This window comes from Ammospiza caudacuta, chromosome 31, assembly GCF_027887145.1.
Source record: "Ammospiza caudacuta isolate bAmmCau1 chromosome 31, bAmmCau1.pri, whole genome shotgun sequence".
NCBI lineage: Eukaryota > Metazoa > Chordata > Aves > Passeriformes > Passerellidae > Ammospiza > Ammospiza caudacuta.
The window spans coordinates 3,349,509-3,364,085 of record NC_080623.1 but is presented as its reverse complement, the minus strand read 5'-3'; the positions used below and the strand labels follow the sequence as shown (position 1 = coordinate 3,364,085).

Sequence of the window (14,577 nt, the reverse complement as noted above, 5' to 3'; positions counted from 1 at the left end):
CGCCCCCGCCCCCCCGCGCGCGCCCCCGCCCCGCTGCCCTTCCAGCAGCTTCTGGGCGCGCATGCGCAGTGAGGCGCGGCGACAGCGTGAGCGGGAAGGGAGCCCCGGGACTCCCCCACACTGGGACCCCCTCACTGGGACTCCCCCATTGGGACCACCTCACTGGCACCCCCACGGTGGGAACCCCGGGACCCCCACATTGGGACCCCACCATTGGGACCCCCGACCACTGGGACCCTCCCATTGGGACTCCCCCCATGGGATCCCCCAACTGGGACTCCCAGGACCCCCCCCCAGTTGGGATTCCCCCACTGGGACCCCCGTCATTTGGACCCCCAGGACCCTCCCCACTGGGACCCTCCCATTGGGACCCCCAGAACCCCTCCCCACTGGGACTCCCCCCCCCCCCCCCATTGGGACCCCCCCACTTGCCCCACGGGAGCACAGCCCAACCCTGTTGTCCCATCAGGGACTTGTGGGGTGAAAATTCCCCTCTGAACGTCTTTCCTCCAGGCACTTCCAAAGCCTGACCACCTTTTCCATGAGGAAATTCCTTCTCATGTCCATCCTGAACTTCTCCTGGAGGAATTTGGGGCCATTTCCTCTTGTCCTGGTGTCCCCTGGGAGCAGATTTTGATCCCACCTGGCTCCACTCTCCCATCAGGGAGTTTTGGGGTGAAAATTCCCCTCTGAACCTCCTTTCCTCCAGGCAGCTCCAAAGCCTGGCCACCTTTTATTCCTCCTGAAATTCTACCCTGACCCTCTCCTGGAGGAATCTGGGGAGAAGTGCCAGCACAGGGGGACAACAGATAATATATATCATAAAATAATAAATCAGCCTTCTGAAACATATAAATATTGTACATAGTTTTTAGTATAAAAAACTAACAGCACCCCAAGGGCTGGAAACAATCACCAGATTTGTGTGAGGAGTTACAAACTACAAGAGCTTGAGTAGAATGATAGTGAATTAATCACTGGGTGAAAATGTAGAATTTTGGGGTTTTTAGAATGGAGGTTCAGGAGGCAAGATGGAAGAATCTAAGTGTGTCCAGCCTTTCTCTTTCTTCTTCTTGGCCTCCATCTCCTGCCATGATGTTGGCACTTTTGGGTTGGTTTAGAGTGGAAGCTCACTGTCTAACAGGTGATAGGTATTGGGAAATTATTGTAAATATTTTATACATAATTTTTAGTATAAAGACCTAACACCACCCTGGGGCCAGGCAGAGTGCCTGGAATTGTCCTGCTGGATGGACCTGATGGGCAGGAGAACATTTTTTATAGATAAAACACATTTAAACAACCTTGAGACTGAGAAATTAAGAGCTCCAACTCATTCCTCAAGCGCTCAGGCTGGGAAAAGAGATTTTTAAATCTTGGGGTCTCAGTGATCCAAAAAGCCCTGAGAGAGCCCCCCCTGAAGAGACCCTGAGGGGATAAAGGGGTGACCCTGCAGCTGGGCTGGTGTCCAGCCAGGCTGTGGGACAGGAAGGAAAGGAGGGAATGGCAGGTGCTGTTCCAGGATGGGTTATCAGCACCAGCATCTTCCTCAGGGTGGAGGAAGGCTCCACCCTGAGGCCACAAACCCCAGGCAGCAAAGCACCCCAGAGCAGAGATTTCACCAACAATAAACCACAACTTTATTAACCGATAGAAATAGTACAAATTTTAAATTTAGCTGTATTTTACTCTTCTCTGAAACACCAAAAAAGGCTCCTCCCTCCGGCGGCTACATCGTCAGTTCCTGTGGGGAGAAATGGAGTCAGGAGGCAGCTCAGAGGCAGCAGCTGCACCCAGGGACCCCCCAAGAAGCTGCTGCCCCCCAAGACTCACCATTATCGCGTTTACAATGTCGTTACTGTTGTTCTTGAGGGCTCGCACGGCCTTGGCTCGCGACACGTTTGCCTGAGACATCACCAGCTCGATGTCCTTCACCTCCACGCCGGTTTCATCAACCTGAGAGAGAAACAGGGCCCAGGGTTGGTGTGAGGGAGAAACAGAGCCCAGGGTTGGTGTGAGGGAGAAACAGAGACCAGGACTGGTGTGAAGGAGAAACAGAGCCCAGGACTGGAGCCATTGCAGGCTTGAAGGAGAAACACAGCTCAGGAATGGTGTGAAGGAGAAACAGAGCCCAGGATTGGTGCCATTTTAGGTTTGAAGGAGAAACAGAGCTCAGGATTGGTGCCATTGCAGGACTGAAGGAGAAACAGAGCCCAGGACTGGTGCCATTTTAGGTTTGAAGGAGAAACAGAGCCCAGGATTGGTGCCATTTTAGGTTTGAAGGAGAAACAGAGCTCAGGATTGGTGCCATTTTAGGTTTGAAGGAGAAACAGAGCCCAGGATTGGTGCCACTTTAGGTTTGAAGGAGAAACAAAGCTCAGGATTGGTGCCATTCCAGGACTGAAGGAGAAACAGAGCCCAGGGTTGGTGCCATTCCAGGGTTGGGATTGGAATTGGAGCCAGGAGGTCAGGCCTGCATTGTTAACACCCCCAGTGCAGGACCTTGTGCTCTCCCTTTGATGAAGGAGAGGAATTTGTGGATTGACCATGTCGCAGACATCTTTTCATGAAAAATCCTTTCCCTAGGATTTTTGCTCCTGAGAAGCTGAGAGGCCTCAGGAACAAAATGTAAACATTGATTATCTGCTGCTGTGGAATGCAACAGGTGGATCTTTAATTAGTTTGTGTTAGATGTTTCTAATTAATGGCCAATCCCAGCCCAGATGGCTTGGACAGAGAGCCCGAGCCACAGACCTTTGTTATAATTTTTTCCTATTCTATTCTTAGCCAGTCTTATGATGAAATCCTTTCTTCTATTCTTTTAGTATAGTTTTAATGTAATATATATTATAAAATATATATTTTATAATATATATTACATTTGATATATATATCACATTATATATATCTTTATAGATATTCTAGATGTAGGAAATATATATTTTATAATATATATTATAATATGTAAATATATTATATGTATATTTATAATATATATTTTATAATATATATTACAGTATACATAATATAAAATATCTATTATAAATATATATTTACAAAAAATATAACATTATATATATTATATATATAGTATTATATAGTATTATATATATACTATAATATATATACGATATAATATATATTATATATAGTATTATATATTATATATAACACTGTATATTATAATAATACACAATATATTAATATATTACTATATTATATTATATCATATTATATATTATAATATAACATAACGTAATACAACATAACATAACATAATAATGTTATAACATTATATTATATTATATTTATTATATTATATTATATCATGTCATGTCATGTCATATGATATGGTATGATATATGATATATAATATAATATAATATAATATAATATAATATGTCATATTATATATCTTATTATAATATTATAATAAAATAGAATATATAATTACAATAATATATAAATATAAATATATATGTCTAAATATAAATATAACTATAAATATATATATGTATATGTAAAATATTATAAAATACATGGAGTTAGATCCTCATCTCTCCCCTCAACACAAGACCCCTGTCAACACAATCACATAACCCCACTGAGAGGCTGAGCAAGGCCTCACCTCCTCTTCCTCGCTCTCCTCCTGCACCGTGGGGGTCTGTGTGTTTTCCTGGATGTTGGACACGGGTTCTCCTTGCACTTTGAACTTTTCAGCAGCTGCCAGCTGAGCCTGCTGGGACAGGTCTTCGATCTGCAGGAGGGAAGAGAAGAAAAGGAGAAGTGATGCCAGTGCTGGGCAGTGCCAGCACATTCCCTGGCAGGTGGCAGGAAGGAGAACCCTGCCCGGTGGCACCAGGGTGGGCTCACCTTGGCCTCTCCAAAGACAATGTAGGTGTCTGACGCCGGGCTCTTGTACACGTCTGGCTTTGTGATGACAAACAGGATGTTCTTGGATTTCCGGATGGTGACTCTGGTCACTCCTGTCACCTGGCGAAGGCCCAGCTTGGACATTGCCTGCAAAACACCAGGGAAAGGTCAGCGAGGGGAGGAGAGCTCTGGAGCCAGCCCAGATGTGCCCAATCCTCTCTCCAGACTCCAGATCCAACATCTGCTGCATGGATCCACATGGGAACTGCCATGGAGCAGCACTCCAGAGCTGCCAGCTGGAGGGAACACCCCAATCCAGCACTGGTGAGGTCCCCACAGTGATTTTGAGCCCTGGGGTTGCTCACCAGGTCTCCGTTCTCGGCCTGTTGTCTCTGCCCGGTGAGGCACAGGATGGCCTTGGGACAGCCCGTACTCCAAAGGACGAGTGCACTCCTCAGATTTTTCATTCTTCAATATTGTTTATTATTTCTTATCTACAAAGTCGTCTCCCAGCCTGACAGAGGTCTGCCCAGCAAGACAGCCATGGGCACACTGACCTCCCACTGGGCAGTCGTCTATTTTTATACTAAAAACTATGTATAAGATATTTACCTTTACCTTCCAGTACCTTTTACCCTTATTAACAAGTGCAGATTTAATATGAACCAATCCCAAAGTGCCAGCATCACCACTAAAGATGGATGACAAGAAGAAGAGAAGGACAAGACACGCCCTAATTCCTCCATCTTGTCTCCTAAAAACCCCCCTGTACCAAAATCCCAAAACCTGTGTTTTCACCCTGTGAATAATCAACTCCTTCACCACTTATCCCCAAGTGATTCTCTTGTCCTCATACAGGTGGCACATCCCGTGCAAGGTCAAAATCCAACCACCAAGCACTTCTGGCAACATTCCAGGATTTCCGAGCCCCCCCAGGGGTTATCTCGGCAACTTTGGACATCAGGAGTGATGTGCTGAGTTCCCACAGCCAGGGACAGCTGAGGCCTCACCTTGCGAGCTTTCTTCTCGCTCCGGCTCTGTTTTGCTTTGCTGACGGGTTCTTCGTCTATTTCGGCTGCTGCCGCGAGCTGCAGGGAGGGGAAAAACCATCAGTGACAATGCTGGGGTGACACCACAGGGACTCTGATCCATCATGTGCCACCAGGGACACCACAGGGACTCTGTGCCACCTCCCTACCTGTGCCTGCTGCGTCGTGGCCTGTGTGGAGTCCTGCTCTTCAAGCTCTGGTACGGATTCATCGCTGTCAGACTCTGTGCCAGACCCTGCAGAGACACACAGCCCACCTCAGCCAGCTCCAGGGCACCAGTTTGGCACCAGTCAGCCCAGTGAGGTGGTGGATGGAGCACAGATGGCGTTCTGTGCGCTCTGAATGCCACCAGCAGGGTGGCACAAGTGGGTTCTCAGCCTGGCCATGGTGGGAGCAGCATGGCAGAGCCCCACAGGTGCCCAGAAGCTCTGGAATGAATCCTGAGGGAGCTCCAGCCTGTGGCACCAGCATGAGGAGGAGATGGGTGGCACTTTCAGGGTGGTGAGGTGGGCAGTTTAGTGTGACAGCGCCTCTCCTGAGTCCCCTCAAAGCCACAGCACCAAGACCCCACTCAGAGCCCCCAAGGTTGCTGCACATCCATGGCTTCACTACAGGGATGATCTGGGATAACCCCAAACCCTCCTCAGGGGACCTGAAGGCCACCAGGATGATCTGGGATTACCCCAAACCCTCTTCAGGATGATGTGGGATAACTCCAAGCCCCCCTCAGGGGACCTGAGGGTCATCAGGATGATCTGGGATAACTCCAAACCCCCCTCAGGGCCACCAGGATGATGTGGGATAGCCCCAGACCCTCCTCAGGGCCACCAGGATGATCTGGGATAACCCCAAACCCCCCTTCAGGTGACCTGAGGGCCACCAGCTGCAGTTGTGACCCACAGCACTGACCACACCAGTTACTGAAGCACAGCTGGGTGTCCCCAACCTTGGAGGACACCTGGAGGTGACCCTGATGCTCCTGTGCAGCCATTACCTGCATTCAGTCCTCATGGCACACACAGGAACCTTGGCAAACCTCTGTGCACGTGTCCAGGTGTGTGTGCCAACACTTCAGGCATAGCGTGGGGACATCCCAGTTTGCCACCATGAGGCCACCACACACAGCAGTGCCAGGCAGGTGGCATCTCCTCAGTGCGAAGCCAGCTCAGATTATCTCATTTTTGCAGTGCCCATGCCACAAACAAACCGCAAAACCACAACCCCACAACCAGCACGCCGTGCTCCGTGCCCGAGGACACGCGTTAGTGACCGCTGGCACCGTGTGCCCGCCGTTAGTACCCCGTGGGCATCACCCAGTGACACTCCATGCACACACGATACCCTTGTCATTCTTGAGGACGGGCTGTGGTGCCAGCACCCCCGTGGCAGGGGACAGCTCCAGCAGCACGGGTGGCTCTGGGGGGAGCAGAGGTGGCAGCTCCTCGTCATCGTCACCGGGTGCGGCTTTCGAGGGGGGCTTGCCCACCTTGGCATTGCTGGGGGGCTGCTGCTGCTTCCTGGCAGGACTGGGGGGCTTTGGGGGGGCACCAGGAGCTGGGGCAGGAGGTGGGGTGGGGGCTGCTGGGGTTGGAGTGGGTTTGGAGGGGCTTTTTGGGGGTGCCTTGGGCTCTGCGGGGCTTTTTGGGGGTGCCTTGGCTGCAGTGGGGTTGGTTGGAGGGGGAGTGGCTTTGGCAGGGCTTTTTGGGGGTGACTTGGCCTCTGTGGGGCTTTTTTGGGATGCCTTAACCTCAGTGGGGCTTTTTTGGGGTGCCTTGGCCTCAGTGGGGCCTTTTGGAGGTGCTTTAGCCTCAGTGGAGCTTTTCTGGGGTGCCTTAGCCTCAGTGGGGCCTTTTGGAGGTGCTTTAGCCTCAGTGGAGCTTTTCTGGGGTGCCTTGGTCTCACCAGGGCTCTTTGGGGGTGCCTTAGCCTCAGTGGGGCTCTTTGGGGGTGCCTTGGCCTCTGCGGGGCTTTTTGGGGGTGCTTTTGCCTCAGCAGGGGTAGATGGAGCTGGGGTTGCTTTGACAGGGCTTTTTGGGGGTGCCTTGTCCTCAGGAGAGGCTGGGGTGGCTTTGGCAGGGCTCTTTGGGGGTGCCTTGGCCTCTGCGGGGCTTTTTGGGGGTGCCTTGTCCTCAGTGGGGGTGGCTGGAGCTGGGGTGCCTTTGCCAGGGCTTTTTGGGGGTGCCTTGGCCTCAGCGGGGCTTTTTGGGGATCCTTTGGCTGCAGCAGGGGCCGCTGGAGCTGGGGTGCCTTTGGCAGGGCTTTTTGGGGGTGTCTTGGCCTCAGGAGAGGCTGGAGAAGCTGGGGTGCCTTTGGCAGGGCTTTTTGGGGGTGCCTTGGCCTCAGTGGGGCTTTTTGGGAGTGCCTTGTCCTCAGGAGAAGCTGCTGGAGGTGAGGTGGCCTTGGCAGGGCTTTTTGGGGGTGCCTTGGCCTCAGTGGGGCTCTTTGGGGGTGCCTTGGCCTCAGCAGGAGCAGCTGAAGGTGCTGGAGCCACAGGAGAGGATGGGGCAGGGACAGAGCTGCTCTTGGGAGGTTTTTTGGATGCTCCAGGGGAAGCTGGAGCTGGGGTGGCTTTGGCAGGGCTTTTTGGGGGTGCCTTGGCCTCAGTGGGGCTTTTTGGGGGTGCCTTGTCCTCAGGAGAGGCTGGGGTGGTTTTGCCAGGGCTCTTTGGGGGTGTTTTGTCCTCAGGAGAGGCTGCTGGAGCAGGAGTGGCTTTCACAGGGCTCTTTGGGGGTGCCTTGTCCTCAGTGGGGCTTTCTGGGGGTGCCTTGGCCTCAGGAGAGGCTGGTGGAGCTGGGGTGGCTTTGACAGGACTTTTTGGGGGTGTTTTGTCTTCAGTGGGGGTGGCTTTGGCAGGGCTCTTTGGAGGTGTTTTGGCAGCTGGAGCTGGAGGAGCTGCAGGAGCTGGGGTGGCAGGGGATGGGCTGGCAGGGGATGGGGTGACACCACCAGGACTCTTGGCAGCACTTTTGGCTGCAGGTGGGGTGGCTGGAGCTGGGCTGGGAGGAGCTGGAGCAGCAGCTGAGGCAGCAACAGAGCCCTTGGTGGCATCTTTGGCTGAGGGAGGGGTGGCTGGAGGTGCCAAGGGTGGTGTGACAGGGACAGAGGGGACAGCTGGGGCAGTGGTTGGGCTCCCAGGAGTTGGTTTGGCCACTGGAGGGGTGGCTGGAGCCACCATGGGTGGTGTGACAGGGACAGCAGGAGATGGTTTGGCCACAGGAGGGGTGGCTGGAGGTGCCAGGGGTGCTGTGACAGGGACAGAGGTGGCAGCTGGGGCAGTGGTTGGGCTCCCAGGAGCTGCTTTGGCCACAGGAGGAGTGGCCAAAGGTGCCAGGGGTGGTGTGACAGGAGGAGAAGGGGCAGCAGTTGGACTTGGAGGAGCTGCTTTGGCCACTGGAGGGGCAGCTGGAGCCACCACGGGCGGTGTCACAGGGGCAGAGGGGACAGCAACTGGACTTGGGGGAGCTGCTTTGGCTGCAGGAGCCACCATGGCTGGTGTGACAGGGGCACCAGGAGATGTTTTAGCCACAGGAGGGATGGCTGGAGCTGCCATGGGTGGTGTGACAGGGACAGAGGGGACAGCAGGCGCTGCTGCTGGCAGCACTGGGCTGGCTGGAGACCCTGGGACAGAGGTGGCAGCTCCCAGAGCAGGTGGGGACAGGGCAGGTGGCACAGGAGCTGCTCGAGGTGCCATGGGAGAGGCCTTGGCAGCAGAAGGAGCAACTGGGAGCAATGGTGGCACTGGGGAGCCAGGGGCTGACCCAGGGGACATCCCAGCTGGCAGCAGAGGGATGGGAGGTGACAAAGGAGCTTTGGGGGCAGCCAGGAACACGGGGGGAGAGATGGCACCGACCAGGGCTGGAGCAGCAGGAACTCCAGGAGAAACGGGCACTGTGGGATGTGGGGGTGACCCTGGGCTCTGGGGGGACACTGCCACCGAGGGGGCTGGCAGCAAACTGGGGGGCACTGCTGGGGGAGATGCCAGAAGGGGACGGGATGGGGGAGACAGGAGAGGGGGGGCTGCAGGGGGAGGAAGAGGAGCTGGGGCTGCTCCAGAGGCTGAAGTAGGAGCAGATTTCATGGCAGAGCTGAGAGCAGCTGGGAGAGCACTGGGGCTCACTGTGGGGACAGGGGGAGCCACTGTCACTGCAGCAGCAGCAGCAGCCAGGCCAGGTGACACAGGGGACACAGGTGACACAGGGGACACTGGGGCAGAGCCTGGAGACCCTGGGGCTGCAAACACCACGGGGCCCTGAGGAGCTGCAGCAGGGGCAGTGGTGGCTGTGCCCAGCAGAGCTGGGGCAGGGGGCTGGGGGGGCACAGAGAACACGGGGATGGCAGCAGCTGGCACCACAGGGGGTGACACAGGGCCTGGGGGGCCCTGCAGGGCCTGGGCAGATGGAGATGGAGTCAGAGGTGGGGAATGAGCAGCATGGAGAAGAGCTGAAGGAGAGAAACACAGTGAGAGCAGAAATGAGAGCAGGGACAGGAGGAGGGGGCATGCAGCCAGCCTGGCATTCCTCTGGCTCCTGGCCCAGCGGGCACTGCCAGGCTCAGCACGGAGCAGGACGTTCATCCCCTTCTAGAACAGAATTTCCTGAGAGCCCTCAATGGCAGGAGGCACCACCAGAAATGCAGAAATCCAGCGCTGCCCTACCAAAGGGGCGTCACAACACCTGAGGAGCCCCAGAAATCTGTCAGGACACCCAGGGCTGCTCACCAGCCTGGGGACACAAAGACCCACCTGAGAAGAGGAAGGCAAAGTCAAATATAACCCAAAAAATAAATATAGAAATAAATAAAATATATAAATAAATATAATTCCACTGACATGTGGAGAGTGCTCTGGGAGCCCCCTCCCTCCAACCAGAGAAGGCACAATGACATGGGGGTGGTGGGGCCAAGCCCCCCAATTCCCTGGGAGCTGCTCACCAGCCTGGGGTCACCCCTTGGGCTGCAGGGGGAATAAAAACCCACCAAAAAACAGGAAGGGAAAGTCAAATATAACCCAAAAAATAAATATAGAAATAAATGAAATATCAAAATAAATATAATATCATTCCACTAACATGTGGAATTACTCCTGACATTCCCAACAAAATTCCCAATGCCAGCAGCAATCAAATGGCACAGTTTAGTGATGAGGCCATGCCAGGGCTGAGCCTGGAGAGAGCCCTGACACTCCTGACAAAACTCCCAATGAAATTCCCAATGCCAGCAGCAATCAAAGGGCACCATTTAGTGAAGAGGCCATGAAAAGGATTCAGCTCCCAGCTCCTGAAGGCCTGCAGAGCCCTGACATTCCCAAACCTAATCAGCAACCAAGGGGCACCATTTAGTGAAGAGGCCAGGAGAGGATTCAGCTTCCAGCTCCTGAACCAGAGCTGAGAGCCTGGAGAGAGCCCTGACACTCCTGACAGAACTCCCAATGAAATTCCCAATGCCAGCAGCAATCAAGGGGCACTGTTTAGGCCATGAGAGGGTTCAGCTCCCAGTTCTGAGAGCCTGGAGAGAGCCCTGACATTCCCAATTAAATTCCCAACAAAATTCCCAGTGCCAACCAGCAATCAAGGGGCACCACTTAGTGAAGAGGCCATGAGAGGGTTCAGCTCCCATTTCCTGAGAGCCTGCAGAGCCCTGACATTCCCAGTGAAATTCCCAATGAAATTCCCAGTGCCAAGCAGCAAATCAAGGGGCACTGTTTAGGCCATGAGAGGGTTCAGCTCCCAGTCCTGAGAGCCCTGACATTCCTGACAAAATTCCCAATGAAATTCCCAATGCCAACAGCAATCAAAGGGCACCATTTAGTGAAGGGACCATGAGAGGGTTCAGCTCTCAGCTCCTGAAGGGCCCTGACATTCCCAGAGTGATTCCCAGCAGCCAGAGGAGCTCCAAGGGAGGGCAGAGCCCAGCAGAGCTGGGCAGGGCAGGGCTGGTCCAACCAGCAGAACCAGCCCGGGCACGGCGCCGCCCTGGGGAGCTGCAGAGCCCAGAGCCAGCCCTGTGCCATGGATCCTGTCCCTGTGCCATGGATCCTGTCCCTGTGCCACCCTGGGACCAGCCCTGTGCCATGGATCCTGTCCCTGTGCCACCCTGTGCCCAGCCCTGTGCCATGGATCCTGTCCCTGTGCCACCCTGTGCCCAGCTCTGTGCCATGGATCCTGTCCCTGTGCCACCCTGGGACCAGCCCTGTGCCATGGATCCTGTCCCTGTGCCATGGATCCTGTCCCTGTGCCATGGATCCTGTCCCTGTGCCACCCTGTGCCCAGCCCAGAGCCAGCCCTGTGCCATGGATCCTGTCCCTGCCAGGTGCTGTGTCCCTGTCCCACCCTGGGATCAGTGTCACAGCCATGTCCTGGTCTTGCTGCCACCCATGGCAGTGACAGAGCCCAGAGCCAGCCCTGTGCCATGGATCCTGTCCTTGTGCCACCCTGTACCCAGCCCTGTGCCATGGATCCTGTCCCTGCCCCTGCTGTGTCCCTGTGCCTTTTTTACTGTTTTCCACACAAAAACCTTTAAATATTTCTGGTCACCCACGTGCTGGGATGTGCTGAGGAGGGTGGGGGTCCCCTCACCATGGGGAGGAGCTGGAGGAGGGGGTCCCCCTGCTTGGACCCTTTCCTGACCCCATAACCCTGCCTGGACCCCCTAAACCTGCCCTGACCCCCCTAAAATGCTGGATCCTGTCCCTGCCAGGTGCTGTGTCCCTGTCCCACCCTGGGATCAGTGTCACAGTCGTGTCCTGGTCTGTCACCTCTTGCAGTGTCACATGCAGGGAATGCCATCCCTGTCCCTGCCCCAGGAATGGGGTCCTGAAAGGTGCTGCCAATGCCCCATTTTACCCCTTTTTTACCCCAAATCAGGGCAGCCTGGAGCTGGACAGCAGTGCCAGGACATTTCCTGCTCCAAGGAACGTTCTGGTGCCTCCCAAAGGCACAGAACGTGCAGAGCCACCTCTTCCAGAACAATCTTTTATTCCTGTCTGCTCTCCCTGTTCCTTCTGAGCACATTCCTGATGAACACAATCATTCCTGATGAACACAATCATTCCTGATGAACACAATCATTCCTGCTTCTCCCCCACAACCCCACCTTTGCTTGGTTCCTTCTCAAACATCCCAAGCTAAAAGATTCCCCAAAGCCAAAAGATTTCTGCCCAGAATCCCTCGGGAACAGCATGGACCAGCCCCACATCTCTAAAGTTTTTCCAAGGAAAAAGATGAAAATCCAAGGAGGAATCCCAAGGAAGGAATCCCAAAATCAGGGGATCTGGGGATCCCAAAATCCTGCCTGAGGAATCCCAAGGAAGGAATCTCAAATAAAGGGATTTGGGAATCCCAAAATCCTGCCTGAGGAATCCCAGGAGCAGCAGAATTTTGGGAGCTGTCAGCTGAAAATGACAGGAGGGGCCCCAAAAAGGAATTCCAGCCATGCCAGGAGGGATAAGGAGCTCAGCAGCTCCTGGGAATTTTCAGTGCAGCTGTCACAGCAAGAGCCATCACTCAGCTCCCTCCTTGTGTCCCCTCTCTGTCACCAAACCTCTGTGGTGGTCCCACAATGGGACAGATACCAAATCCTATGAGAACCCCCCAAATCTGACAAGACAGATGTTCAAAATTCAGTGTGACACCCTCAAATCCAATGGGGCAGACCCCGAAAGCCAAAGGGACAAACTCCAAATCCCAAGGCACAGATACACAAAATTCAGTGAGGAAACCCCAAATCCAATGGGACAGGCCCCCAGATCTAACAGGACAAACCCCCAAATCCAACAGGACAGACCCCCAAAATTCAATGGACGACCCCCAAATCCAGAGGGACAGATCTGCAAAATTCAATGAAAGACCCCGAATCCAACCGGGCAGAATCTCCAAATCAAGGGGGACAGAATCCCCAAATCCAACAGGGCAAGACCCCAAATTCTATGGAACAGAATTTCCAAATCCAGGGGGACAGAATCCCCAAATCCAACAGGACAGGCTCTTAAACCCGGTGGGACAGGACCCCCAACTCCCACAGGACAGGACCCCAAATACAATGGGACCGAATCCCCAAATCCAGAGGGACAGGAGCCTAAATCCCACAGGACAGAATCCCCAAATCCAAAAGGACAAGACCCCAAATGCAACCCCCCGACCCAGCCACGGCCGCTGCTCTCCTCTCCCACCCAAACCGAGCTCGGACCATCCCCGGTGCCGCTCCCGGGACTTTGGGACACGAGGAGTCCCCGCTCCGTTCCCCGCGTGCTCCGGCACAGAACCGGCCCGGTTTGTTTTGTTCACAGCGATACCACGGCACGGACACCCCAAAACCCCCGCGGGGGACGTGACAAGGCTCAAACCGGGGTCACACAACCCCCGGGACCACCGGGTCCCGGTGGAGCCTACCGGGGAAAGCGCAGCTTCCCCCGCCCGGTGAAGGAATCCCGGGAATCGCCCCCAAAACCGCCCCAAGATCCCGGGAATCAGCCCCAAAACCATCCCAGGAATCACTCCCAAAACCGGCTCGGGAATCACCCCCAAAACCGGCCCGGGAATCCCCGGGAATCAGCCCCAAAACCACCCCGGGAATCAGCCTCAAAACCGGCTCGGGAACCCGGGAATCAGCCCCAAAACCACCCCGGGAATCAGCCTCAAAACCGGCTCGGGAACCCGGGAATCAGCCTCAGAACCGCCCCGGGAATCAGCCCTAAAACGGCCCCGGGATCCCGGGAATCAGCCCCAGAACCGCCCCGGGAATCAGCCCTAAAACGGCCCCGGGATCCCGGGAATAACCCCCAAAACCGCCCCGGGGCACCCCCCGGTCTCACCTGTCTCCGCCTGCGGCTGCGGCAGCTCCTGCTCCGTGGCCGGGACGGTTTCTGTGGCTTCGCCGGGCATTTCTACGGGAATGGATAAACCGACAGGACCGGGCTCGCCGGGGCTCCGGTACAGCCCCGGGGCCACCACCGGGAACTCGTCCTTCCCACCCCGTTCGGGCACTGCGAGCTTCCCTCTACCGGGAAAATCTACCGAGACAGCTCGGCCACACAGGCAGAGCCCGATCCCAATCCCGATCCGGGTCCCGGTGCCGGTCTCGGTGCCGGGCCTAGGCCGCCTCCTCCCCGCCGCCCCCTCTGCCCTGCCCGGCGCTCCCACGACCCCATCGATGGCCTCAACCGGCTCCTCCCCGCCACCCGCTCATCCCGCTAGCGGCGAGCGGCGCCCCGAGCGGCGGATGGCAGTGGATGGTGGCGGATGGCGGCGCGGGACTCACTGTGCGGGGAGCGGGGCCCAAGATGGCGGCGGAAAGAGACCGAGAGGGCAGCGCGACTTCCGGGAGCGCGACTTCCGGGGCAGGGGGAGAGCCCCGGGAACAACGGTCCGGTCCGGTCCCCGCGGCCGCGCTGCGGAGTTCCGGGATCTGTTCGGGCCCCACCGTGAGGGTGGGGAGACCCCGGGAGGGGTTGGGGTCCTCTGGGGGGGTCCAGGTGGGATCAGAGGGTCAGGGCTGGGTTAGGGGGTCCTGGCAGGGTTATGCGGTCAGGACAGGTGGTTCAGGCAGGTTTAGGGGGTCCAGGCAGGATCCAGGTGGGGTTATGGGGTCCTGACAGGGTTATGTGGTCAGGGCAGGGGGTCAGGACAGGTTTAGGGGGTCAGACAAGGGGTCCAGGCAGATT

The 14,577-nt window shown here is 55.3% G+C and overlaps 1 protein-coding gene across 1 annotated transcript; it reads right to left on the bottom strand.

Annotated features, from left to right (window-relative positions):
• Positions 1–1,616: 1,616 nt before the first annotated feature.
• On the bottom strand, positions 1,617–14,215 carry NACA (nascent polypeptide associated complex subunit alpha). Its single transcript, XM_058822087.1, has 8 exons — positions 14,175–14,215; positions 13,729–13,800; positions 5,072–5,157; positions 4,884–4,961; positions 3,874–4,020; positions 3,629–3,757; positions 1,834–1,956; positions 1,617–1,744 (listed from the first exon to the last, which is right to left on the bottom strand). Exons 2-8 carry the CDS (start codon positions 13,796–13,798, stop codon positions 1,730–1,732), a joined length of 648 nt encoding a protein of 215 aa, XP_058678070.1. The 5' UTR covers positions 13,799–13,800; positions 14,175–14,215; the 3' UTR covers positions 1,617–1,729.
• Positions 14,216–14,577: the final 362 nt, after the last annotated feature.

Excerpts from the sequence above, each read along its gene's own strand:
- NACA (XM_058822087.1), bottom strand. The coding sequence starts at position 13,798 with ATGCCCGGCGAAGCCACAGAAACCGTCCCGGCCACGGAGCAGGAGCTG. Across the intron at positions 4,021-4,883 it reads GCGAGAAGAAAGCTCGCAAG|GCAATGTCCAAGCTGGGCCT; the intron begins GTGAGGCCTCAG and ends GGTGTTTTGCAG. Across the intron at positions 3,758-3,873 it reads TTGTCTTTGGAGAGGCCAAG|ATCGAAGACCTGTCCCAGCA; the intron begins GTGAGCCCACCC and ends TCCCTCCTGCAG.